The sequence below is a fragment of the Sminthopsis crassicaudata genome, chromosome 5 (genome assembly GCF_048593235.1).
Source record: "Sminthopsis crassicaudata isolate SCR6 chromosome 5, ASM4859323v1, whole genome shotgun sequence".
NCBI classification, from domain to species: domain Eukaryota; kingdom Metazoa; phylum Chordata; class Mammalia; order Dasyuromorphia; family Dasyuridae; genus Sminthopsis; species Sminthopsis crassicaudata.
The window spans coordinates 100,370,907-100,397,990 of record NC_133621.1 but is presented as its reverse complement, the minus strand read 5'-3'; the positions used below and the strand labels follow the sequence as shown (position 1 = coordinate 100,397,990).

The 27,084-nt window shown below is 35.2% G+C and overlaps 1 protein-coding gene across 1 annotated transcript in view; it reads left to right on the top strand.

Annotated features, from left to right (window-relative positions):
* The window catches only part of LOC141542966 (maltase-glucoamylase-like), a 157,702-nt gene that overhangs the window by 52,661 nt on the left and 77,957 nt on the right, over nt 1-27,084 (top strand). The window contains exons 24-45 of the mRNA XM_074267708.1: nt 1,757-1,909; nt 2,187-2,387; nt 2,502-2,656; nt 3,817-3,985; nt 4,233-4,329; nt 6,011-6,123; nt 6,570-6,695; nt 7,018-7,146; nt 7,402-7,509; nt 8,368-8,430; nt 11,315-11,449; nt 12,563-12,650; nt 14,334-14,472; nt 16,635-16,768; nt 17,009-17,043; nt 17,132-17,248; nt 17,813-17,961; nt 18,856-18,940; nt 19,281-19,337; nt 21,228-21,352; nt 23,018-23,106; nt 24,501-24,550. Coding sequence (XP_074123809.1) covers nt 1,757-1,909; nt 2,187-2,387; nt 2,502-2,656; nt 3,817-3,985; nt 4,233-4,329; nt 6,011-6,123; nt 6,570-6,695; nt 7,018-7,146; nt 7,402-7,509; nt 8,368-8,430; nt 11,315-11,449; nt 12,563-12,650; nt 14,334-14,472; nt 16,635-16,768; nt 17,009-17,043; nt 17,132-17,248; nt 17,813-17,961; nt 18,856-18,940; nt 19,281-19,337; nt 21,228-21,352; nt 23,018-23,106; nt 24,501-24,550 — 2,517 coding nt within the window. The remainder of the gene's footprint in view (nt 1-1,756; nt 1,910-2,186; nt 2,388-2,501; nt 2,657-3,816; nt 3,986-4,232; nt 4,330-6,010; nt 6,124-6,569; nt 6,696-7,017; nt 7,147-7,401; nt 7,510-8,367; nt 8,431-11,314; nt 11,450-12,562; nt 12,651-14,333; nt 14,473-16,634; nt 16,769-17,008; nt 17,044-17,131; nt 17,249-17,812; nt 17,962-18,855; nt 18,941-19,280; nt 19,338-21,227; nt 21,353-23,017; nt 23,107-24,500; nt 24,551-27,084) is intronic.

The window sequence follows — 27,084 nt, the reverse complement described above, 5'->3', positions numbered from 1 at the left end:
GCAGGAGCAGAGCTTCTGGAAGAATGTGGTCTGCAATACATATGAAAGGTATTATCAAAGATCTGAAGAGAAGATTACATTTTGGGCTAAACTGGAAGGTGATGTCTTTGTAGATAAGCTTTGACATCATTTAGTCCAATCACCATTTTACAAGTCAAGAACCTGATGCTCATAAAAGTTAAGTGGTTTATCAAAGGTAGTTAAGAGAATTTGAACTCATGTCCATTAAGCTCAAACCCAGTCTTTCTTCCTTTGTTCTATGTTCTTTGCATAAAGAACCTTTTTGAAGAGGATCAAGAAAAAAGATTGAGTAGGTAAAGTAAAATAAATAGGCAAGTCATTTAAGCTCTCTGACCTTCAATTTCCTCTTCTGTAAAATGAGAGATAAAACTAATTATATGGAAGTCTCTGTAGGACATTAAATTTTAGTATTCAAGTTGACTCAGTAAGGCAATGGAAGCAATTAAAAAGTCTTCAAACAAGAACTTGATATGATAAAAAAAAAAACAATAATTTTGGAAGACTGGGTTTCTATGGAGTATGGGATGAGAGATCTGTAGTTAGAGAAGATAAGATAGGTTATTATAATCAACTATTAAATGGGATTTGTAATAGGGTAATGAAAATGGGAAGTAAAGAATAATTCCAAGAGAAATTTTGGAAAAAGAATTACTGGTTGGGAACTGATTAGTGCAGAGAAAAGTAAGGAGACAAAGAGTTAGTTTTTGAGTTGGGAACCATGGAAATTATAATGAAGAAATTGGAGAAGATATTTTCTTCTGAAAAGAAGATGGTAAGTTAAGTTTTTAATACATCAAATTTTAGATGACTTAGAGGCATAGAAATGATCTTAGTTGATGAAATAAGATTAAAGAGGAGATATAGCTCAGGATTGTAAGTTTAGATTTAAAAGTCACTAGTGCAGAAATATTTGAAAATAAGTTAGAGGAGAAACTAGAGCGCAGAAGCGTAAGTAGAGATTTGAAAGTCATTAATATAGAAACATTTGGAATAAGCTAGAAGGAAAAGTAGAGCTCAAGACTATTTGAATATCAATAGTGTAGAAATATTTGAAAAAGTGAGAATGTATTAATTCTCCAATGTTGAGCATAAAAAAACAAAATTAAGGACTAAATCTTGAGGAAAAGATTGAATCACAGAAATAGGAAGATGAAAAGAATACAGTAAAGGGAACTGAAGGGAATAGTCAGAGAAATTGGAGAAGGACCAATGAATGTAGCATTTGAAAACTCAAGAGAAGTTTGAATTTGAAGAAGGATAAAACCAAAAGTGCTTCCTATTGAGTTTCAATTTATTACTCTTTATTACTACTTAGCTCCAAATGCTGATGTGAGGTCAATGACATTTTAGAACTGAGAAGAAGGTGACTAGAAGGAGAGTACCTTTGAGAATTGCTACATATTGATGATGACAGATACCATTTCTCATTTATAAATCCCTAATTATTTCCTTTTACCTAGTTCATGGCTATAAACTTTGAATTAAATTTGTCGAAAAATAACAGAAAGTATCTTCAGGATATAATGACATCTGTGTAATCCTTCGTATGAGGTCTTCACAATCAGGCACTAACTGAATTTTTAGACTTTATTCTATTTTCTATGATATCTATTTTTGGTTGTCAGGGACTTTCAAAAGGATCTCATTACAGTAAAGGATTAAAGAGGAAAAAACCTTAACAATGGCATTGATTATTAAGGTGACATTCTTGGTCATTCTCCTGATTTCTCCATAGGTTGCTATTATCTCAGGGCTTGAACTTTCCTTGGGAGAAGAATACACTGTGGAACTGAGTTTCAGTTTCAGAGATGTGGACAAAATAGACTGTTATCCTGAGGACCAAGCAGTCTCTGAAGAAAACTGCACAGCTCGTGGCTGTGTCTGGGAGGTAATGAACATCATCATCATACTAATAATGATGATGATGATGATGATGATAACCACTTGTTTCTGGACATTCATGAGGACTCAGAAAAAAGAAGGAATTACCAGGGTTTATGCTTAGGATGTGTTTGGTTAGGTGCTGTGAGTACCTTAGTAAATCTTTTTATAGTCAAAAGAAATTTTCTGTGTTGTCAAATGACAATTGTGGAAAAATGAATAAGCAGCCAGATTTCATTCTGTATAAGTACTCATCCTTATCTGTCCTTGGCCTTATTTTTCAGTTACCCAGTTCTCCAGGAGTTCCTAGCTGCTATATCACAAATTTCTTATACTCTGTCAGTAACATTCAGTCCAACCCAATGGGGATTACTGCTGATATCTTCTTAAATTCAGCTTTGTATGCTTCCAACTTGCCCTCTACCCCTGTGAATCCTCTCCGCTTAGATGTCACCTACCATAAGAATGATATGCTGCAGTTTAAGGTAAATTTCTTATTTGCATTTTGTGAATCAGATCCATGACTCTGGGATTTAGGATTCAATAACTTTTGACCAACAGTCTTTCCGTTGAGTTAGAACAATGTTTTCTGTCTCTAGATCTATGATGCTAATAGCAAAAGATACGAGGTCCCAGTACCACTCAACATCCCTAGATCTCCCTCTAGTACCCCTGACAATCGGCTCTATGAAGTTTTCATAAAGAGCAATCCTTTTGGAATTGAGATCCGACGCTGGAGCACTGGCACAGTAATGTGAGTAGAACGAGTTTGGTATGAAATTGAGGGACAATTGATTTTCACCTCCTAAAAAATTTAATTTTTACTGAAATGAGCTTGAATGCCAGTTCCTGTACTTATTACATATATGATATTACTACTCCAGAAAAGTCATGGAGCCTGTCTGAAGCTCTGTTTCATCACTGATAAGCTGGGAAAATATAACTTGCATTACCTTCTTCATGAAAAAATTTAGAGCTCTCTTTAATAGAGTGATTATGAATACCCTGTCTTAAAGCGATAGTCTGGGTTCAGGTTATTGAACATAGATAGAGTATTTATTAAGTGTTTACTATATGTTAGACTCTGTGCTAAGTACAGGACTACAAATATAAACAAGACAGATCACACCCTTAGGGAAGACAGTGTATAAAGGGGTACTGGAAAACGAAGGAGTTAAGAGGACTTGAATGTAACCTGGAATGGTGCTAGAAAGATAAGGCAATAGCCCACTTAATAGAATTCAGGGGTTTTGGTGTGGACATCAAGTTACTTGTGGTAAGGAGATGGAAGTGATGGTCCAAGTAGAGCAGGTGTGGTGTGAGAGAAATTAGAGGTATCAGAGAATTTAGAGGGATCTATTGTCATAAGATCTTTTAAAATCTGTGCCTGGGAACATCCTTTGAGTTAGTTTGAGAATATTAGGAGGAAAATGGATGATGTATTGTAACATTGGCATTTCTAAGTTATAGAATTGTCTTTTATTTAAAAAAAAATCCTATTTTTAAAATATTTGGTTTTCCTTAGTTACATGTAAAACAATTTTTTAAACATTTGGTTTAAAAATTTTGAATTCCAGATTCTCTCCCTTCTTCCTCTGTTCCCCTCCCCTTATTGAAAAGTACCATATCAGGTTTTGCAAAGAAAACATAGATTACCCCCCCCCAATAAAAAAAAAATAAAAATAACCTCAAGAGAAAAAAGAAAGTTAAAAAAAATTCTTCATTCTGTATTCAGACACAATCAGTTCTTTCTCTGGGTATGGATAGCATTTTTCATCATAGGTCTTTCAGAGTAGTCTTGTATCATTGTATTGTTGAGAAAAACAGTTATTCACAACAAATCAATTCTATTTTAAAGAAGGGAATGATGGGAGAATGCTTACTCAGAATAAACATCCGCTCTTTGTGTTTCAGTTGGGATTCTCAGATCCCTGGCTTTACCTTTAATGACATGTTCCTGCGCATCTCTACCCGCCTCCCATCCCATTACATCTATGGTTTTGGGGAAACAGAGCACACGACCTTCCGAAGAAATCTGACCTGGCACACGTGGGGAATGTTTGCTCGAGACCAGCCCCCTGGGGTAGGAATGGAGTAGTTTGGAGATCTCTCTGTCTATCTTTATTCATATTAGTTCTTATGTGGCCCTCCTGGCTTCATTCATCTGAACTTACCCAAGCCTGTTGAGTTCAGCTCTGACATAGAGGCAACCAACTCTTTCATTCTTTGGTGCTGACACTTAACCACTTTCAAGGGGGAATCTGGATCCAACATTGAATTCACAAGATAAAATGTCTTTAAAAATCTTTTTTCTTCTTCTATTGCCCTAGTACAAGATGAATTCCTATGGTGTGCACCCTTATTATATGGCTCTAGAAGAGGATGGCAATGCACATGGGGTGCTCCTGCTCAACAGCAATGCCATGGGTAAGAAGGGAGGTTCTCCATTGGCTCTTCTGGGGCATATGGTTCTGGGAAAAAACTTAAAAGGGAAAGTCCCAGCTGATTTACAATTTCATTATATTTGAAATTTGAGCTTTTTCATATATGTACAATTTTGAGGGAGATGTAAGGTTAAAGACAATGAGGTGAATGTAATGGGTAGAAACTGAGCCTGGAGTCAGGAAGATGTGAGTTTGAATTTGGTAAACAGTTATAAGCTGTGTGACCCTGGACAAATCACTTCACTCTCTTTGTCTCAATTTCCTCTTCTATAAATTGAGCTAGAAAAAGAAATATCAAATCCTTCTAGTATCTTTGTAAGAAAACCCTTGGGGCCATGAAAAGTTGAATATGACTGAAAATGACTGAATATCAACAACAAAGATAAAGGCATATTCCCTTCCTTCACACTACTTTTAGTCTAGTACAGGAGATTTTATATGTATACATACATATATATATATATATATATATATATATATATATATATATATATATATATATATATATATATATATATATATATATATATGAACATATTAAATATACACATAAAATATATATTTTTATATATACACATACATATGATATATACATAAAACAATTGTTTTTGTAATTATATACAGTCATATATAATTATATGGAAATAACATACTATGTTTATATAGGCATAACAATTACAAAATAAAGATTGATTCTGTCTAAAAGAAGCATGAACAAAGTGCTTTTGAGAATTTGGAGAAATCACTTTTGATTTTTATGGGACAAAGAGATGGGAAGTACAGAGGGTGGACTCAAAAAAGAATTGAAATCTTTGAAGAATGGATAGTATTTCAAAAGGAAAAAGTAATGGGGATGGCAGAAATAGGAAATAAAAAGAGCAAAGGCAAGGAGGTGAGAAAGTATTAAACCATGTTCAAAGAATTATGAAGAATCCAGTGGGTGGATTGTAGTGTTTATGAGGAGGAATAAGATGAGATATGTTTGAAAAGGTGTATTAGAGCCAGATTGTGAAAGTTGAATGCCAGACTGAGATGCTTAGTTAGGCAGTGGGTAGTGGCTAAGGACTGTGTATTGGCAAGATTAAGCAGAAGTACTTCATAGGATGTATTGGAAGTGGGATGAACCCAGAATTAACAGTACATTACAAGAGTCAAGGTAAAAAGGACTTGTAAAGGAAGGGAAGATGGTAAGTAAAGTTATAAAGGATGTCACACTTGGAATCAGAAAGAGTTTGTTACTGCAGATGAGGCCTGAGGGGAAGCAGGACTTCTGGGCAATTTTCAAGCCTGAAAATGGCTTTCAGGCCTTAGTGACAGGTAGAGTGCTGTTAAAAGTTAGAGTAATTAGATAAATGGGGATGGAGGAGTAGCAGTGATGCAAAGCAAAGAAATTAGCTTGGGGAACTTCTAGGAGATTTGGAATCTGAAAGACTTGCCAGTTCATCTAATGTTATAGAGGCAGATTTCAGCTTTACATAAAAAGGTTAGTTATTAAAATTTTCAAAAGGGAGAATAGGCTGCCAGAGAAGTCTCCACCACTGGAAATATTAAAGTGGAATTTGGATGACCGTCTTCAAGTGATATTGATAGGAAACTTGCTTAGATAGGACCTGGACAAGAATACATTCATTCTTTATCTCTAAACACTTGTTCTCTCTTTCTAGATGTGACTTTCCAGCCCACCCCTGCACTGACATATCGAACCACTGGGGGAATTCTGGACTTTTACATGGTTTTGGGACCAACCCCAGAGCTTGTCACTCAGCAATACACAGAGGTAGGAAGTCATGCAACCCATCAACGAAGTTACTGAACAAGTATGAATTTAGTTTTGTGAAAGGCACAATGATTTATGTCACTTGCTTGAGAGGCCTCCATCTTTCTTTAATCTTGGATCATAGTGTCAGAGAGAAAATTTGGAAACAATTCATTCCTTGCCTCTGCAAGATGACAGAGACTTTGACAGAAAATGTATATGCCTGAAGCACTAGAAAATATAGAGATGGCAGAGATTTCCCAGGAATTCTTAAAAAGATGCCCACTTGAAAGAATTGCTTTTAGAGATCTACATTGTACTTTCTGCTTATAGTTCTACAGAACTATTATTCTATAGTCTTGCAGAGATCCTGGATTGTTTTGTTTGTCCTCTGTTTGATTCAAATGCATTTCTTCTCGCCAAGAAATACTATTTGATTGAACTATTTTCTCTTCTTTCTTTTCCAGTTGGTTGGGCGACCAGTGATGACACCTTATTGGGCCTTAGGGTTCCAGCTTTGTCGCTATGGTTACCAGAATGATGCTGAAATTGCTGAACTTTATGATGCTATGGTGGCAGCCCAGATCCCTTATGTACGACTCTTCCTTTTATTGTCTTTTTTATTGCAATATTTGCTTAGTATAATAATGGCACAGATGACTCAAAGAATTTTCTTTTGCATTTTGGAAAGTTATGTTGTTTTTCTGCTAGGTTGCTTTACTCACTGTTTTTGCTCCCATTTAATTAACATTCTTTCAAATAATCTGAATGTATGCCAACTGATAGCAGTGAGTGTAGGAATGTTGGGGGAGGAGGCCAGAGTGGAGTTATCATGGATGAGAATATACAACATGCTTTAAGCATGTCATGTCTTTAAAAGTGACACTCAACCTCCTTCCTTTTTATTTCCTTCAGGATGTGCAGTATGCAGATATTGATTACATGGAACGGCAGCTGGACTTCACTCTCAGCTCCAAGTTTGCTGGCTTTCCCAATCTGATCAATAGAATAAAAGCAGCCGGGATGCGAGTCATCCTTATTCTGGTTTGTGGCTGGGTTTGGGGAAGTCTGGATAATTGTGCTGTAATATGTTAATCACTATGTTATAGTTAAGAAAACTAAACAGAAGAGAAATATATTTCTCAAAATTCATGGCAGCTCTGAAGATCAGTGTGAAGCTCTCACATGTTGTTAATGTCTCTTTTTTCTCCTATGAGAAATTGCTATTATCCTTACCCATGAGTACTTTTGTCTCTAATATTATCATTTCCCCAAGTAACCATTCTCTTTTGATTCCAGGACCCAGCCATTTCTGGCAATGAGACAATTTATCCTGCATTCTCTCGTGGACTTCAGGATAATGTGTTCATCAAATGGCCAGATGACAGTGACATTGTTTGGGGAAAGGTAGAGTTTGGGAATAGACACTCTGATTTTATTCTATAGGTGCAACCATGAAGTGTAATATTAATATCTTTATGCCAAATATAATCAAGTCCAACAAGCACCAATTAAGCTTCTACTAAGTAATTGTGCTGGGAATACAATGATGAAAGTAAAATATCCCCTCTCCTCAAAAAAATAGATCATATAAATGAATTAGTATAACATAATATTTTAGGAAGGGCAAGAGAGCTATTAAGAAATTAGGAAGGACCTCATATAGGAGATTTCATATAACTTGAGTTTCAAAGAAGCTAAGAATTCTCTAAGTTTGAGTTAGAAGATTGGAGGTAGAGTTTGCTCCAGGCATGAAGCAAATGTGTAGATTAAGGAGATGGAATGTCAAGTAAATCTTACCAGAATATAAACTGTGCAGATATTTGCAGTAAGTCTGGAAAAAATAGACTACAGCAAGATTAAATGTTTAAGATTATTAAATGTTTTTAATCTAAAAATGTTTTAAAAACAAAAAGAAGTTTACATTTTTATTCAAGAAGTATCAGGGTGGAATAGAAGAAAGAATGGCAACTAGAAGCTAGTAGTCCAGCTGTGAGACTGTCATAATAAGCTAGATGGAAGGTGATGGTGAAGAAGAGGTGAAAGTGTGTGTGTGTGTGTGTATGTGTGTATGTGTGTCTTTGGAGAGGACAGTATTACACAATTTCCTCTAGTAAGACTGAGTCCATGGTCTCCTTTTTTTCACCCTATACTCGCATAAAATATGCCACTTATGTACTCACAGACCTAAGATATATTCTTTTTTGACAAATACCAAGCTAAGTTATTTTTAACACTTTTTTTTCCTTTCCTCTTTTTTTAAAGGTCTGGCCAGATTTGCCCAATATCACTATCAATGCATCTCTTGATTGGGACACCCAAGTGGAGGTAAAATATTTCTTTTACTTTAGGATGTAGTAGTTATGGGGAACTCTGTGAAGGGGAACTCTACTATTAAAATTGTTCAAAGACTAAAGCTATGGAAAAAGTTGAAATTCTCTTTTTCACTGCTATTCTGGCCTTGGTGTTCCAAATAGATATTACAAACATATTAAATAAGTGCATGAACACAAGGTTATCCTGTCCCATTGACAGGATAATTTAGGTTAAAAGACATTCTAGACCTTAGTTTTCTTAAATTGAGCCTGAGCCTGGGTTCTCTGGTGGTTTCTAGCTTTTCTAGAAGGGTTTAGGAAATAGAATTAAAATTAAGGTAAAATGAATAGTCATTGACTGACTCCCTACTCAGTTAAAATATCTTATGCTTCAGTCTAGTCTTCTCCTTCTAGACAGGCTTGGAAACACATATTCTAACTCCATTAGTTCTCCCTGCATTTCTATGGGCAATAGAAAACACACTATCCAATTGATAGTTTCTATAAAAAAGTAAAAGAACTTTAACCAATCATTATAGATTAATAAACATTCAACAGGGTTCAGATTATTATAGATAGGTAGCATCAATCCATAACTCTGTTTCATGGTTCCCTTTTCCTTACTTATATACTAGTGGTTGCCAAGTCTTATTAATTCCACTTCCTTACCAGTTCTCTCATATGCCTCATTCTGTCTGTTCACACACTTATTTTATCCTCATTTGAGCATTCATCATGTCTTGCCTGGATTATTTAAGTAGGTTTTCACATGGCTTCCTGGCCTTAATCTTTTCCAATCTCTCCTTCAAAGAGTTGCCAAAATACTACACTGCCCCCAAATTACAAGTTCTATAATATCACTCTTTTTCCTAAAATTTTCAATGCCTTATTTTTACTTTTAGGATACAATGCTGTTCTCCTTTGTCTAGTATTTTAATATTTCCAGAAACTATCTTGCTTTCCTGATTGATTTCATATTATTACCCTGTACATACTTTCCACTTCCCTTTAGCCTATCATCTTAAAGACTATTCCCCAGTCTTTAAATGTCTTTCCTTTTCTAGGAAACGCTAATAATCTTTAGCATCATTCAAAGTTCAGCTCAGGTGCCACTTTTTTTACTGAGCCTTTTCAGAGATTCCTTAAATTATCTTGAATTTGCTTCTTTACATATCTGTCCAGATAAAAGGTAAGCCCATAAAAAAACACAGGGTATTTTTTTTTTTTTAACTTTTGCATCTCTACCATCTAGCATAGTGCCTCAGAAATAATTATCACCTGCTAATTTTTTAATTGAATTAGTTTGAATCTACAAACATTAATTAATCACATAGCATTTAGTTAATTTGTATTAACATACTTGACATAATAGAGAAAGTCCTGAATTTGGAATCAGAAAGACCTAGTTTTAGTCCTGATCTTACCTCTGACATTTGTCTGCAATATGGTTATTGGAAAATCACTTAAAATTGATGAACCTCAGTTTCCTTATCAGTAAAATGTAGGCAATAAGTGGTACCTACTTTATAGGAGCATTTTAGGCTCATATATACAAATACTTTCTATATAATGGTAGATTTATTAGTATTCTCAATCATAAAAATACAAACACACACACATATATCATAGATAAATGTCCATAGTTCATTAAAGCTGATTTAACTCAACAAATATATTAAATTACTTGCATGTGTAAAACACTGTTCAGGACTCTGGATATAAAGAAAAAATGAAATAACTGTCTACATAGGACTTAACATTCTTTTGAGAGAGATACAGTATTATAGAGGTCATCCTATGTTTCCCTTTTCCCAGTGATTAATAATAACAGTCAGAAGGTTGTAAAGGAGCCATAGTATTTTTACCTCAGTATCTGTCTATCTGGCATTGCAAATACAATTTCCTAAGAGAGCTTTGTAATCAGTCAACTGTTGTTTGGAAAATGGCTCAGTAGATATAGAATTATACATATATATATAATTATAATAGTACTTATGTATATAAGTACTATTATAATTATGTAATATAATAATTATATATAATATAATTATATACACATATAATTATAATTATGTAGAGAATGAGAATTAACTTGGACATGTTGAGATGGAGAATGGGGATTGGCACTGATGAGATGGGAAAGAGAGTCTATAAAATGTAGTTTCCAAAGAGTGAATGAATGGCGAACAAAAATTGCTTCTTTGGAGGAAGGAAAGCACATGTTTTTGTGGAAGGAAGCAAAGTCAAGCTCTGGAAAGTGTGAAAGCTCTGGAAAGTTTCAGTAAAAGAAATGGCACCTGAGCTAAAGCTTGAATGAAACTAAGGATTATAAGAGTTTGCTGAAAAAGGAAAAATGGTCTAAAATCAGAACATTGCAAATATGCCCAATTTCTTCGAATCTTGAAACTGTAGGGCCTAACTAGTGCTTCAGTGGCAGACAACTGGAATATTGGATGCTATTAGCTTAAAACATAATAATTTCTTCATGTAGAAGAGAGATTAGAAATATCCCAAGAGACCTGATCCAGGAGCGATGGGTACAAATTTTAAATAGACCAATTAATACTTCTTGTTATACAAAAAAAAGTTTCCTTAACTATTAGAGGTGAGTGGAATGGCCTGCTTCTAGAGATGGTAGGTTTCTCTTCCTCAGAAAATTTAAAGCTGAAAGTGTACAAAAAATTTCTCAATTATGTTATGGTAAAGATTACTTTATATTCAGTTGGACTAATCTGTCCAGCTCATAAATTTTGTGATTCTGCTATATATATTCAATTTCTTTTTAATTTTCTAAAATACATTGATGTTCTCTCAGAGGTTATCTGTTCTTGTTGCAAAATAAATTCTTGTCATTGACTTGACTACATCTATCCTGGGATTGTATTTTATCTTTTCAGCTATACAGAGCTCATGTTGCCTTCCCAGACTTTTTCCGTAATTCAACAACCACGTGGTGGAAGCGTGAACTGCAAGAACTCCACACCAATCCTCAGGAGCCACAGAAGAGTCTGAAGTTTGATGGAATGTGGATTGTAAGTATGTGTGTCTGAGTAAGTGTGTATACATGTATATAGACATATGCACTGTAAGATGGCATGTGATTGTGCATTACCATGTATGTGTGTAATTGGTGTTCAGGGACTAAAGAAACAGGAAAGTTTTTTTTTAAACAAAAAAATTAATAGAATTTAATCAATCATTTTGGTTTTGGGGGGTGTCCCTATTTTGCCCAGGGTGAAAATGCAGCAGTGTCTCATGGACATTATTCTAATGGAAATTTTAACCTGTTGTTTGTGACTTGGGTTGGTCCATTCCTCCTTAAGCAGCTTCTACTTCTAGGAGAAAAAGTGATGGAGGATGACCATATTGTTACCAGATTTAGTGCAGATACCCATACAGTTTTAGCTCTATCATAGCTTATATTTTCTGAATTTGATGGATCCATCAGCCATATCAATATTACAATCATGCACTATCCTGCCAGGCATAATTCTAATTATAGCCCATCAATAACTCTCTTTAAATTCTATGGCTTGAAATCTGTCTTATGCATCTACAAGCCCAAGAGCTTTAGTCTTGCTTTTACTGGAACAAACTCAGTTATTCCTGTGACTGCATTTGATTGTCCTGTATGACTTGCCCGAAAGTATAGCCTGATACTTCTAAATGATTTCTATTAGCATTTTAATTAATCTTCTTGCATCATTAGTGCCCCTACATGGTGAATGTTAAGGAATGACAATTTCTTTACTATTCCTTGAGGGGACAGGGTGTGATTAACACATACACCCTTATAAGGAGGCAGCAAGGTAGCATAGTGGACAGAGAGCTAGGATTGGAGTCAGGATGACTTAACTTCACATCTGACCTTAGATATTTAGTCTCTATGTAACAATGGGCAAGCTACTTGTCTTTTCAGCCTCAATTTCCAGATCTGTAAAGTGGACAAAATTGTACTTACTTCACAGAGTTGTGAGGATTACATGAAATATCACATTTAAAACTCTAAAACTTCAAATACTGTGTAAATACTATTATTATACTGCATATTTGTATATGTGTGTAATATAAAAGTATGATTATGTTACCAGCATATGTGTACATAAATATATAGGTACATAAAAATATAACGTTTTATATTTTAGGACATGAACGAACCATCCAGCTTTGTGAATGGAGCAGTTCCTCCAGGTTGCAAGAATACCACGCTCAATCATCCTCCTTATATGCCCTGTACGTACATTTTATTTTCTGTTTAGAAGAATGTTACCTAGACTCATGCTGAAGAGACCCAGGACCATGATTAGCTTTCATTCATCAGTAGCTACATAGTCATAGGCATGATCATTTGTATGGGGATAAACACATTTAGTCAATAATTGAAGATCAAGTCTACAAAAAGGAGTTTGGGAAGAAATGTTCAGCTCCATTGGGTAGATCTTGATTTGTATTGAAGCAAAAGCTTTATTTAATTTTGAAAGTATAGTAAAGGCCTGAAAGGGATTCCCAGTGGTCCAATTTTGCTCTCAAACCTCAATGAACTTTAGCCTGATATAGTCTCTTGGCCACAGTGACTTGATGTCTTTCTCAGATGGGAAAAGAAATATATTTGAAGAATTTTAAGCTGAAAATTCCCTAGAAATACTTTTGTCCATCTTTTATGATGGTGAGGATGTAATTTTAATTTTACTTCCAAATTCGATCTAACTCAATTATTCTTTATTTGTATTTGTATGGGTGGAGAGGAAGGGAAACTGAAAGCAGAGAGACCATTTGTTTGTGTTGACGATCCTGAAGTCAGAATACTTATCTTCCATCTCAATCTCTTTTTTTTTTTTGGTAACTATGTACAGTAGATGAGGTTTCAGAATAATGAATCTTATTTAAAAAATGTCCAAAACAGGGCATTGTTTAAATGCTCCTAAGGGACAGAATAATTAGTGATCTATCTAACTCATATAGTGAATTTATCTGTTTTATCATGAGTCAAATCACTGAAAGTTAAATCCTTGATAATTTATCTAGGCTTATAGTCTACAAAAGGAAAGCTGAGAGAGGGGATTGCTAAGACATCAAATGGCTTGCTCTCTAGTTTCCAACCCCATTACTTTTCCAAAACTGTTATTTCAAATTTCTATTTTTTTGGGTCAGCCTTTCCTTATTCTTTATTCTTCTTTGTAGCATTGCCACTGATGATACCTCTTATTTCCTGATATTCTCTGTCTTTGACTTCTGTATGCCCAAATCTCTTGGATCTTCTATCTCATCTTCCTCTTCTTGTTTTAGTGTTTTTCTTAACATGTTCTTTATTCCACCTGATTTATCAAAGGCTCTGTCTGGATGTGATCCATTTCCCTTTCTCTCTCTATATATATATCAGAATAAGTAGAGACGTAAGGGTTACTCCAGTCCTACTTCTTGTTTTATATCTTTGTCCCAAAAGTTAACTTAATAGAACAGTGTCTCAAATCAAGGTTCAAATCACTAACCCTTTCTACCATAATCACTGAGTCTTTCTACCATAACATACTATTTCCTTTGAAAATCTCATCTAATCCCATTGCTCTTAACTTATATATTTAAAAGAAGAGTTTCCAAGTTTATATCTTTAGTTCTGCCTTTTCCTCCCTGAGCTTTATACTTGAATCCTAAATTGCTTACCAGACATTTTCATATAGGTGCTCCACTGGTACCTCAAGCTCTACATCTATAAAAATTTCTTATTGGAGCTTGAATTTTGTATGGCCTCTGATGTTCAAGGGCATACATCTTCTAGGTCTGACCTGCTTTTCTATCCCTAACTCATTCTCTATCCTCTCTCATCCCTGCACCTCTAGCCACCTCCTTCAACACCACTAGATGTAAAACATTTGCCACTGTAGGAATGCTCTCACATCATTGAATCTCTTTCCTCAGATCTAGAGTCAAGAGACAGAGGCCTGAGCAGCAAAACCCTGTGCATGGAAAGTCAGCAGATCCTGCCTGATGGAAGCCCAGTGAGACACTATGATGTGCACAATCTTTATGGCTGGTCCCAGACGAAGCCAACATATGAGTGAGTCCTATCTCCCATTCTCAGAAGTGATGTTTGCAAGAAAAAGAGGAATGGTTAGTCCTTTAAAAGCAACCAGTTCCCAACAAAGACTCTGTTCTTTTTTTTCCTTTTCCAACAGACTTTACCAGGAATAAATATATTACTATTTTATTTTCTAAACATCTGTTTATAAAAAATAGATCAATACTAGTGAATAAGTTAATAATCTGAATTATACACTTTTCCCCCTAGAAATATACATTCTTAAATTTATGTTCCCAGCTTGAATAAGAATGAGTGATTCAAGACTGTGTATATTTTTCTAAAGAAAGCTGCACATGTAAGAGCTTAAAACTGTCTGTTCTCAATACCCTCAAAAGCTAGTATTTCACTTCTCTATTATCTGCAACCAAAGTTTAATTTGTTCATGGTTTTGATAATCGTTTAAATAAGTCCTCTGTGTGTGTGTGTGTGTGTGTGTGTGTGTTTGTGTGTGTGTAGTTATTTAAAGGGACAGTGACCTGTAGCTAGAAATACAAGTCAAAACCAGAAAGATCCAGGTCTGAATCCTTTCTCTGATACATATTGACTGAGTGGCCCTGAGCAAGTCACTCCATAAGTCAGAGCATCTCTCTAAGGCTATAAGCTGCAGAGAGTATCCCAACCTGCATCAGTAGAAATGAATTCTCTAAGCCACAAAATTCCAATCTATAGCAGAAGTTACTTGGAGTTCTGAGTATGATCAGGGATATCTGAAATCAAGGATTTTTAGGAACACCTGTGGTCCCCAGTAAGTCAGGGACCTGTGTGTTTGAGGAATAGTTGCTTTTATAAGTATTGTGGGAGTACCAAACACAGAATAAAGCAATAGAATTTCATGATTGATCAACTCTAAAAGCAGGGAAATCTTTTATTTTATTTATTTATTTTTTGATTTTGATTTTAATAGTTTTTATTTACCAGATTTTATGCATGGGTAAATTTTACAACATTGACAATTGCCAAACCTTTTGTTCTAATTTTTCCCCTTCTTCCCCCCCCCCTCCCATGGCAGGTTGACCAATACATGTTAAATATGTTAGAGTATAAATTAAATACAATATATGTATACATGTCCAAACAGTTATTTTGCTGTACAAAAAGAATCAGACTAAAGCGGGGAAATTTTATGGTTGAGTAAGGGAAATGGCCTTCAACTGCCAAAGTTTAGTCATCACGTTTTCATAGATCATTAGCCACAGGTCCCCACATAAAGGCTCTTAACTATAGGACATTTCAGAAGGAGTTTTCCAAAGGTCATAACATCCTGTCAACAACATCTCAGGCTCTTCCACATGTCATAATACTCTAATGTTAGACTGTTAGTATTCTAGAATCCAAGGAAGCTGTGGCTTTGAAACAAAGGTCACTAGAGAGAGGGCAGCAATGATCCACAGGGGCAGAGAAGTGCATGAACCTTATTAAAAGCACTAGACTTTGTGTGGGGAGAAAGGTACTGCAGCATTTACATTCTCATCATTATTTTAATTATATTAAATTATAATTATATATTATATTAATTGTATTAATTATATTAATTATATTATATTAATTGTATGAATCTAGCTAGTAACAATTACAATTAATATAATCATTAATAGATGGTGGATTGTTTAATCATAACTTTTATCCTAACAGCATTAGTTGGTATAAGATTATCACTGACACCCATCAAATTGCAATGAACTGAATAATTGCTGATTGAATTGAGTAAAGGTGTCAAAATTATCCCTACATTTCTTCATCAGAAAAGTGTCTATATGAATAGAAAGTATAGTTCTGATTTATGTTTTTATCTGTTTATGATCAGAATATACATATTGATCAGAATTATTCTAAGTGACACAACATTAGGGCAGTGAATCTATTCAAAAGTTACATCAAAGTATGCTCCTCTTCTCCCACACATTCTCATATAAACTCAATGAAATTGTGTTTTTTACCCAATATTTTTACCTAATTCATCTGCTAGTGCTGGTTCCTTCCTGCATCAATTACAGATTGCAGTTTTGCTCCCACTTTCCCACTTCGTTCTCATAGTCATTATTTGAGAATGGTCGTCAGTTCTTGGGCTTCACTCAGAGCTCCCTGAGCTTTGGCCCTTCACATTTAGGTTGTGATTTCTTGTTTTCTTCCTTGATCAGAGGTGTTCAGGAGGCTACTGGACAGAGAGGAATTGTGGTCACTCGCTCAACCTTCCCTTCTTCAGGACGCTGGGCAGGACATTGGCTGGGGGACAACACTGCAGCATGGGACCAGCTCTATAAATCCATCATTGGTAAGTGCAGGGCTTGTCCTGAAGGCTTCCCTTGGAGGAGAAAGGAATCTAGCCCAGGTGGTCAGTAAGCTCATAATTATTTTGGATTCTTGAAGAGAATCAGAGAGGAGTCAGGTCATTGTATCACTCTGTGTGTATTATGGGACTTTTCTCCATGCTGAGCGAGTAAGTCTAGGAACAGGGTAGATTAGAGCCTGTTCAGTCTACCAACTTGCCTCATTGCTTTGGTTCTCATTGCAGGTATGATGGAATTCAGTCTCTTTGGAATATCCTATGTAAGTCTCCCTCAAGTCACTTCATCATTGTTAAGATTGTTTCAGAAACTCCCAGCATCCTCATTGTGTTTCCCTTTTCTGTTCTCAGACTGGAGCTGATATTTGTGGGTTCTTTAGAGATGCTGAATATGAGATGTGTGCTCGCTGGATGCAACTGGGAGCCTTTTACCCTTTCTCTAGGAACCACAATACAATTGGGACCAAAGTAAGATACCAGCTTGTTCTGCAGGCCTGCCCTGGTACCTGGTTCAGTTCTTTCCCCATAAGTTAATGGATCCCCTCTTTCCTGGAAGCCACCTCATTAGTCACCAGTCCTTTACTTCACAACAGACTGTGTAACCTGCATTCTGGTACAGCTTCCTAGAACATCTCCTTTCTACCATAAACTCTCCCTCACAAAAAATGACTTTACAGAGCTGATCTCTTCTGACTGACCTCTGGGCAGTTTTCACAGTTCTGTCAGGAGGTCAGGGTGCTGATTGCTGCAGAACAAATAGGTCTGTGCTGCCCAAGGTATATTTTTGTATTAGGGCTCTGCGTATTTCCAGAGGCCTTAAGGTGTAGCAAAGCAGAGAAAGAAGAATCAGAAGGTCTTCTGTAGCCAAAGTCTATGGGGATTTAGGAACTATGAAGCAAAGTATAATTATCTCTCTAGGTTTCCTGTGGAGTAGAGGATTGTTCTCTAGGTATCTGGCCTGTTTCCCAATGAAGTAAGGTTAAACATTAAAGTAAAGAAGCAACTATAAGTACTTCTGCATTCTGTATTTAGAGACAAGACCCTGTGGCTTGGAATTCTACCTTTGAGGATCTTTCAAGAAAAGTCCTTCAGACAAGATACACGCTGTTGCCTTATCTCTACACCCTGATGCATAAGGCCCATGTGGAAGGCAGCACTGTTGTCCGGCCCCTCCTACATGAGTAAGTGTCCACTCTGTCCCCAGGGCCTATTCCATTCGGTTTAGAATTGCAATAGGAAGCTTTTTAATGTGTTGCTTTCCTTCTTAGGACAGTAGGACCTTGAGAACAAATTCTGTCTTGTTATTCTATTTCTTTCCCCATTGTCTTGAGCACTTAATGTTTTTTTTTTTTTTTCATTCATTCAAAAAATGAAGTATGTTACTCATGTCTAGAAGTAGTATATAGAATCAAGCATGAACCTTGGAGACACATCTGTTTGTTTATCTCAGCTTGGCAGTAGCTTGTGACCATGAACAAACTATTTATTTTCTCTGGGACCCAGTTTTCTTGTCTGTAAAGTGGGAACAGTAGTAATGACCGTGAGGTTTGCTATGAATTCTGTAAATCTTAAAGACTATATAAGTATCTCTTTTGGGGTATAATTTTTACTCTTTTAAAAGATGGAAATTACCTACGAGGACTTGAGAATCCCAGTCTTATTTTTTTGGTTTAATGACTTAGTAAATCTTTTCCTCTTCTTTTTAAAGCAGTAATTTGTTTTTCCTTCTTATGACTATAATGGGCTAAAATTAGTTTGCAATTTTTGAGCATCTACATAATAGGAGAAAGCCCAGGAGCTAGGAAATGAGGCAAATAAAGCAACGTCAACTTGATATTTCAAATGAGCATGATTAATATCCTTTCTTGCCTGATTGAACTAGACCTGGGAGAAGGCCTCAAAAAGAGTAGAAGTTGGGCTTTCTTTGTGTGGAGCTTAAAACCCCTGGGAATTTGTCAGAATCATGGAGTTAGATTGATTTCTAAGGTTTCTTTGAGCTCTTACTTCAATAATCCAGTGTTCTGAGAAAATATTGCTCATACTATTGAATTGTGACACTATGCTTCTGTGCTCAGATTTGTGGAAGACAAAGAAACCTGGGACATATACCATCAGTTCTTGTGGGGTCCAGCCTTCTTAGTCAGTCCTGTACTGACACCTGTGAGTATATAGATCCTCCTGAGCCTGTATTAGCTCCAAACTGAGAATCAATATTTGAATAATAGAAATGGGTCTGATTGTATTGATTCTGATTTGTCTCACAGCTTTAAATCACTCAATCTTCGATTTTCATATTTTTAAATTGAATGATAGACCACTTATATTTAAGTTATGGGGCCATTGGAAGGCAATCACAAAATGATAAATCCATAGGATATTTAATTTTGAATACTCTTAAATACAGCAATTAAATATCATGTTAATCCCTCTCAGAAATTTTGATCGATTTTTCCGTGTATTTATTCCACTTAAAAAAGAAAAAAAATCTAATTTATTATAGAATTCCTGGAATGTCACTGCCTATTTCCCTAAGGACAGATGGTATGATTATTACACGGTAAGTGTCTTTTGAGAGACATAAGAAATTATGTTTTCTCTGTTCAAAATAGTATGTAACTTTAAGTAGAGTTTGGAGTCTGCCTAAACTGAATAGTTATTTCCATTTATAGTTAGCTTCTGGCCTTTCTTTGTAATTGAAGCAAAATTCAGGCAATTAAAAAGTTGAGGTAAAACAACAGAAAATTATATTGTAATGTTGAATAATCAAGCCTTAATGTATTAGATAAATGCTAGCAATTATTATTATTATTATTATGAAGGAAGCTAGGTGGCACAGTGGATAGAGCGCTGGACCCAGTGCCCATAAGATTTGCATTTAAATTTGGCCTTTGATTTTTACTAGTTGTGTGACTCTGGACAAGTCACTTTCCCCTGTTTGCCTCAGTTTCCTTATCTCTAAAATGAGCTGGAAAAGGAAATGGCAAACCATTCCAGTGTCTTTGCAAGAAAACTCCAAATCGGGTCATGAAGAGTGAAAAGACTGAAAAACAGCGATTATTATTATTATTATTATTATTACTCTTATTTCCTTTTCCAGAACAAACTCTATTTTATGTGGATTGGAAAAAAACAGAAACAAAATAGTATGTAACTTTTGAATGTGGAAAGGATGTTAGTGATTAAGATATCTTATGTTGGACTATTATCAGGATGTGTGTAATGTTTGCCCCATGCTGCTCTTACATAGTTGACCCTTTAATACACTATCATTAGTACTCTTTTAAGTTTTACTGATCTTATGTTTTGGTGGCTGGGACTCAGCCAAAGGCAGAAATTTTTAAAGCACTTTGCAAAATATCTAATATATATATATATATATATATATATATATCAGTGCAGTGATTATATTCCACTGGAGAAGAGGAACTCTATGAAATGGTCAGAGCCTTTTTGCTTATATGGCCTAAAAGTCTTAGGTTAGTTTTAGTTAAATTGGTGCTTCTTTCCTAAATATAATCACTTTCAACCTACTGATGAATAAATTGCTTAATAAATGATAGTTGAGTAATTTGAGTTAATCTCAATCCCTTATCGATAATAGGAGGAAATGAGATCAAAGGGATTTTAAAGTATTTCTGAGTCATCCCATACTGAGAACACCATCAGACTCCAAAAGTATCTTCAATGCCTTAATTTAAAATTAAATCTTATTTTAATTTAATTAGTTTAAAAGTTCTCTAATGCTCTTTTTCACATTTCCCTGGAAACTAAGTCTCCATAGCCAAGGCAGTGGAGGAATAATTAATTCTTCTTAATTTCTATTTCCCCAATGTACTTGATAACCCTGACTTTTCTGTGAGCAAAGAGAGTTAAGTAAGCAGCGACTCTCCTGCTTATTTTAGGTATGTGGTCTTTACGAACTTTTCTCAAAGTTACTTTATCAAAAGAAGAATACCAATATCTTTGATCCCCTGTGTATCTTCCATCCTTCCTGGGCATTAATTACTTACTATAATCACAACCTTATAATGCTTTCTGAGTTTGACCACATGGAAGTCTAGAAAAGAGTCCCTAAAGAATAGATTAAGGGAAGTCATAGCTTGAGATAGTGAGATACACTAGGCCCACTTGTATTAAGAAAGACAATAAATATTTGTGAAGTACTGTAGACTTTTTGAAGGCTAAAATGCGCTTCCCTGAGCCATGGGGGCAATTTAGAAAAGTTTCTTTCAAGAAAGACAATATTTGATTTAAAATGGAACAAAAGATGGGAGGAATGATGTAGAGTGAGCCTAGAGGAATGCATAAGGGATCAAGGTAGTCAGGAAATGAAAGACCATTATGGAGGAAGAAAGATAGAAACAACACCTGTTCTTTCTCCTTTAAGTTAGTCAAGTAAGGTAAGGTGTAAGGACTCATTTTTCTCCTGGTCTCTTTTTAACTATAGGGCTCAGGTGTTGGAGTGAGGGGACAGTGGACAAGCCTGCAAGCCCCCTTGGACCACATCAATCTCCATGTCCGTGGGGGATACATTCTTCCTTGGCAAAAACCTGCCAATAACACCCACTATAGGTGAGTGAGGGGATGACCACCCTTTTCCCTTTCCAAACATGATCTGGTTCTAATGTTGACCCTTTGCTTTGCCCTTTTCTTGAAAAGTAGAGGACAAAGTCCTGGAGTTGGAGTCCCAAAGGCTTGTATTCTAGTTGACTTCTGTCTGTGTGACTCAGGGAAAATCCCACTAACTGTGAGGGATTCTGTTCTCTCCTTGCACTTAAACTTTAAATTTCATAGGAATTTTTTTTTTTTAATTTTTATTTTCAAAACCCATGCATGAGTAGCTTTCAACATTCCACTTGCAAAACTTTGTGTTCCAAATCTTTTTCTCCCTCCCTTCTCCTCAAAGCAAGCAATCCAATATATGTTAAATATGTACAATTCTTTTATATATGATTCCACAATTATCATGCTGTACAAGAAAAATCAGATCAAAAAGGAAAAAAAAAATGAGAAAGCAAAATGCAAAACCCCCTCTCTCCCCAAAAGTGAAAATACAATGTTGTGACCCAAACTCAATTCCTACAATCCTTTCTCTGATGTAGATGGCTCTCTTCATCACAAGACGGTTGAAACTGGACTGAATCACCTCTCTGTCAAAAAGAGCCACTACTGGAATTATTCTGACAATAACAAAAGTATTCTAATTCTTAAGAGTTGTATAAATCTGAGTCACTTTCATTTCTTCAGATTTTTTTTTTCCTTTTCTCTTTTCAGTTGCTCATTACCAAGAGCATCACAAGGATCAGGCTTTATTGCTTATAGGAGAGCTTTGTGAGCATCCTGCATTTTCACTGGCTGGAATGTTCTTCTTCCTCATCTCTGCCTTTTGGCATTTTTGATCTCCATTTGACCATGAGCTCCCTGAACTTAGGGACTTTCTTTTGAATTTCTTTGCATCTTTATCACTGAGCAAATTCCTGACCATAATGAGCATAATGTTTTCTGACCTGAGTACTGTACAATATACCATATGAATGCCAGAGAATTGTGATATATTTTATGGGAAAATTCAGTTGACTTTCTTCATGACAGAGAAAATAAAATAAGCCTATATTAAAAAATAGAATTTAAATATTTTGAAAGGTTATGATTTCTATTCATTTCTGCTCAATGTACTTCAAGAATCAGGGAAAAATATTTCTGAATATAGGATCCTTGTAAGAGACATCAGGGATAATCTTTCTACTTAAATGGACTTTATTTCAGACCTTTATCACCAGTCTCCCAGACTATTACAGTGCCCTTCAAATTGGCCTTCTTGCATCTAGTCTCTTCTCATTAAAGTCTAATCTCCTCTGTGTAGCATGTGAAGCCCTTCACAATATGGCTCTGGTTCCTCACACACTTGCAGCAATTGCAAGTTCCAACATAAGGTCTTTCCTGAATCCTCCAATAGTTGGTATTCCAACTTTTCCCACACATTGAACCCATAAGGATCATTTATTTTATATTCAAATATTTGTGAACATACTACAACATAATATATACTATCATTCTGCCTCACCAGTATGATTTAAATTTTTTGAAATGTAGGAACCATAATCATCTTCTCCTACTCTGCCTTTAAACATCTAGTCCCTACCACAGTTCTCTTTCCATAATAGTTGCTTAATAAAGGATTGTGAATAACTTGTCAAGGAAATGAGGAGGACTGACTATAATTTCTGATTTTTATAGCCGGAAAAATTCCCTGGGACTTATTGTGGCTTTATCTGACCATGCGACGGCTGAAGGAGAATTTTTCTGGGATGATGGACAGAGTATTGGTAAGTTAGATTTTCTTAAGTTCAGTTGTTTGTCTCTTTGTTTCTGTCTTTTTCTTTTTTCTCTTCATTCTATCTCTCTACTTATTATTCCTTATTTTCCCATACTTTTTCTGTCTCACTCCTCCTTCCTCTCTCCTCTTTCTTACTATATTTTCTCTTCTCTTTCCTTCTTTGGTTTCTCCCCTTTCCTTCTTTCATTCCTCTTTTTCTCCTCTCACATCCCATCTCTCATTCTACTTCCCTTGTCCCCTCTCTACCTTGTTCTGATATCAGGACAGCTGAAGGATAGTTTTTTTGGGACTATAGACAGAGTATTAGTAAGTTAGATTTTCTTAAGTTCCATTGACTTTCTCTGTCTTTCTCTCTCTCCCTTCATTTCATCCCTCTTTGTCCACTTATTATTTCTTATCTCCCCATATCTTCCTTCTCTGTCTCTTTCACTCTTTCTTCCTATATTTTCTCCTTTTCTATTCTTTCCTTTTTACTTCTTTACCCCTCCACTTTCATTTTCTCCCTTTCCAATCTTCTTCCTTCACAGTCCATCTCTCACTCTTATTTCCCTTGCCCTCTCCCTTCCTTGTCATTCTCCCTTACTCTCCCTCTTTCATATTGTCTCTTATTTATGTTGCAAATCTTAAAGTTATTTGAAGGATAGAAAAAGTGGCTGGCAATAAAGAGTCAAAGAAAATAACTTTGATTTACAAAATAACAGCTCATCTTATCTAGCATTGACTAGAGAGTTAAGAAGACCTGAGCTAATTCCTACTTTGGACATACACTGGTAGCATGATCCTAAGTTGATCACTGAACCTCTAAGTATGGCAGGCAACTCTCTAGCACTTGAACTTGTAAAGAATGTGCCAGCCTTCACTGGTAGAGAAAGTAGTGAATCAGGAGCTCCCTAATCTAAGAAAATCACAGATTGACTCTACTCTCTTATTCAGATTTTTAATGATAAGACTTGAAGAAAAAATGTGAAAATTAAGGTTAAACATGAAAATTAAGGGTTAAAGATTTCTTTTAAGACACTAATTACACAGTTTCTAATGTATCTTCTGAACAATAATAAAATTGAAAAGAGCAAAAAAATGATAAAACTTGTTTTTCCTGTCTCCTTGTCTTAACGCTTTACAAATGTGAACAATTCATTTAAAATCAAGGCCCATTCTCCAGAACTCTCATAGATTTTCCTCTTACAATAACAAGCCTCTTTTCAATAGTTTAGAATACTTAGAACCATTTATGGAACAATATGTGAATTGTTGTGTAGTAGTATTGTGTGAATGTGAGTGTCTGAAAAACCAGAGGGCCAAAAAAGGTAGCAAACAGGCAGTGGTGACCTTGTTGTCTCTCAGTTAGGACCTAGTAGAATTCACTCTGTTATTTTATTGCAGATACTTATGAAAGGGGGAATTACTATTTCTCAACCTTCTCTGCCAGTCAGGTGAGTGTTACTGGTTCCTTTCATTACTTGTTCATTTCTTTAGCACAATCAGCTGATAAAAAATGATATGAAGAAAGGCCTACTTTATGATTGGAGCCACGACTTAGATCCAAGAGCCACCTTTTGATCTAAAGCATATAATGACAACTTCCAAAGCAGAATATTAGAGCACATCATAAACTCAAATTAGAGTTGAGGAAGGATTTCTTAGTAACTTCCTCCTAATGGAAAAGACATGATAGAATACACCTGGAAGGAGAAAAAACCAACTGCCTTTCCCAGTTCCTTCCCTCCCTATCTTCTTTTTCCCTAACCCTGCCATGTCAGTTATTATTAGATCACAAATATAATTTCATGTACTGGACTTTTTCTCTTCCTCCCATTCTTTTTATTTTCTTTGAATATTTAGCATTTTCTTGTCCTGGTCTTGTGGTACTTCTGTTTTCAATGATTTTTCAAATATCACTGATAATGGGCTCAGTAATTGCATCTAATTAGTTCTTTCAGGCTCTGATTAAGAGTTTGTCTGAGGCAGATGGGCTTGAATTCAACAAGGAAAAAAAAACACACTTGTTCTATGCTCATATTCATCTTCTCTTACTTAAGTCTTGCATGCATTTCTTTTCAAAATTTAAGTTGATTGGTTTGGTTCTCATGTATTCACTTTAGACTTTTCAGAGAAATTCCATTTTTTTTTGCTTTTCACTAGAATTGTTTCCTTTTATGTCTTCAGAATTTCCTTCTTGACTATTTCCCCATATTTCTTGGATGAATTTCTTGCAACTCAACAGGAATAAGCATTTATGTAGCACCTATATGCAAGGCACTGTATTAAGCTCTTAAAAAAAAAAAAAGTATCATCTCATTTGATCCTGACAATAACTTTGCAAAGTTGGTGCTATCATTATTGCCATTTTAGACTTGACGAAACTGAGAGGAAAAGAACTTTCTTGTTCAAAGTCACAAAGATAATTAACTAGTTAAATCTCTGTAATCCAAATACCATTCTGAGATATCATAATCTTAGTTGGATTTTCAGTTTCCAAATTAATTTTTCCCTTCCATAATCCCTGCCTTCAGTGGGCAATAATAGTTTATTACCCAAGTTTATTGAGGAAGCTTTTTAGAATCCTGTGGGAAGTGTTGTTTTTGTATTCACTTCTGGCTCACAGATACAGTTGCCATTGTATCTCTAGCTCTTAACCTGTAAAGTTACCTAAAGTCAGAAGTCTTAAGCATTCTGATTTCTTTAGAGGGATATCTCTAGTTAAAGCAGTTCTGTATAACAGCATCTTGAAGACTGCTAGATAGTTGTCTGCCATAGTTACAGGTAACTTGTGATATTCTTCCATTTGAAAAAAATCTACTTACCTTTAAACAGAGAACATTAAATCCTTTCAAAAATTGTGTTGCAGTTTAAAGTAAGGAGAGTGTGATGAAGACTGATAATGTTTATTTTAAAGTTTTGTATTTAATGCATATATATACACATACATATATATATGTATATATATGTATATACAATTTATATGTGTGATAAGTATTGAAAGAAACTAGAGAGTGGTTTGTGCTATCTTGCTACTTTTTTGTTACTTATAACATTTCTGAATAGAAATATGTGTGGACACATTAATAAAGTGTATCAAGTCAGTAAGAGCTGAATTCTAGTCCTGTTTATGATACATTTTAGTTGTGTAGCCATTGGAAAGTTATATAAATGTTCCAGGAAACTCTTTAATTAAGGCTGAAAGTCGTACATGACTTGCTGACCTGGTATAATTTTTACAACTGATGTTCGGTAAACCTAGTGAATCAGAAGTCTAGTTTACTACTACTGCTGCCCAGCACTCTTTCCTTCCTTTCTCCTCTCTAGAATAAATTAAAGTGGGCATTTGTTCTAGACAAATTTACAGAATCTTACCTTCTGTAACAACATAAAATTCTATTAGTTTTTTGGGTTGGTTGGAGAGAAGTTGGCCATAACTGGAAGCATTGCTTAGAAAGCTTATATTTCTACTAAATATATATCTAGAGAATCTTGAGAGTATGCCAGAAACCAGAAACAAATATTACTGTTTTAAGTCATCAGAGGGAACTTAATCCTAGATTTTATATCAACAAGTTAAAGAACTTAACTCATTATTAGGTGGAGATGAGAAAGCTCCATTTCATTCCAACATTGCAAGGAATTTCACTCTTTCATTCATATACCTGATATAACTGCTGCTAGTTAAGTTTAAAGCAAGATCAAATTTATAAGAATACAAGCCATTTCCCAATTGATAAATGGTTAAAGGATGTGAAAAGACAATTTTCAGGTGAAATAATTAAAGCCTTTTCTAGTCATTTGAAAAAATGCTCTAAATTACTATTGATAGGAAAAATGCAAATTAAGACAACAGTGAGGTACCGCTACATACTCAGATCAGCTAAGATAACAGGAAAAGATATAGATTAATAGCAAGAGAGACTATGTGTGAGTTATTACTATTATTCTGCCTTTATCCTAATATAATTCCGCCTTCCAATTGCTA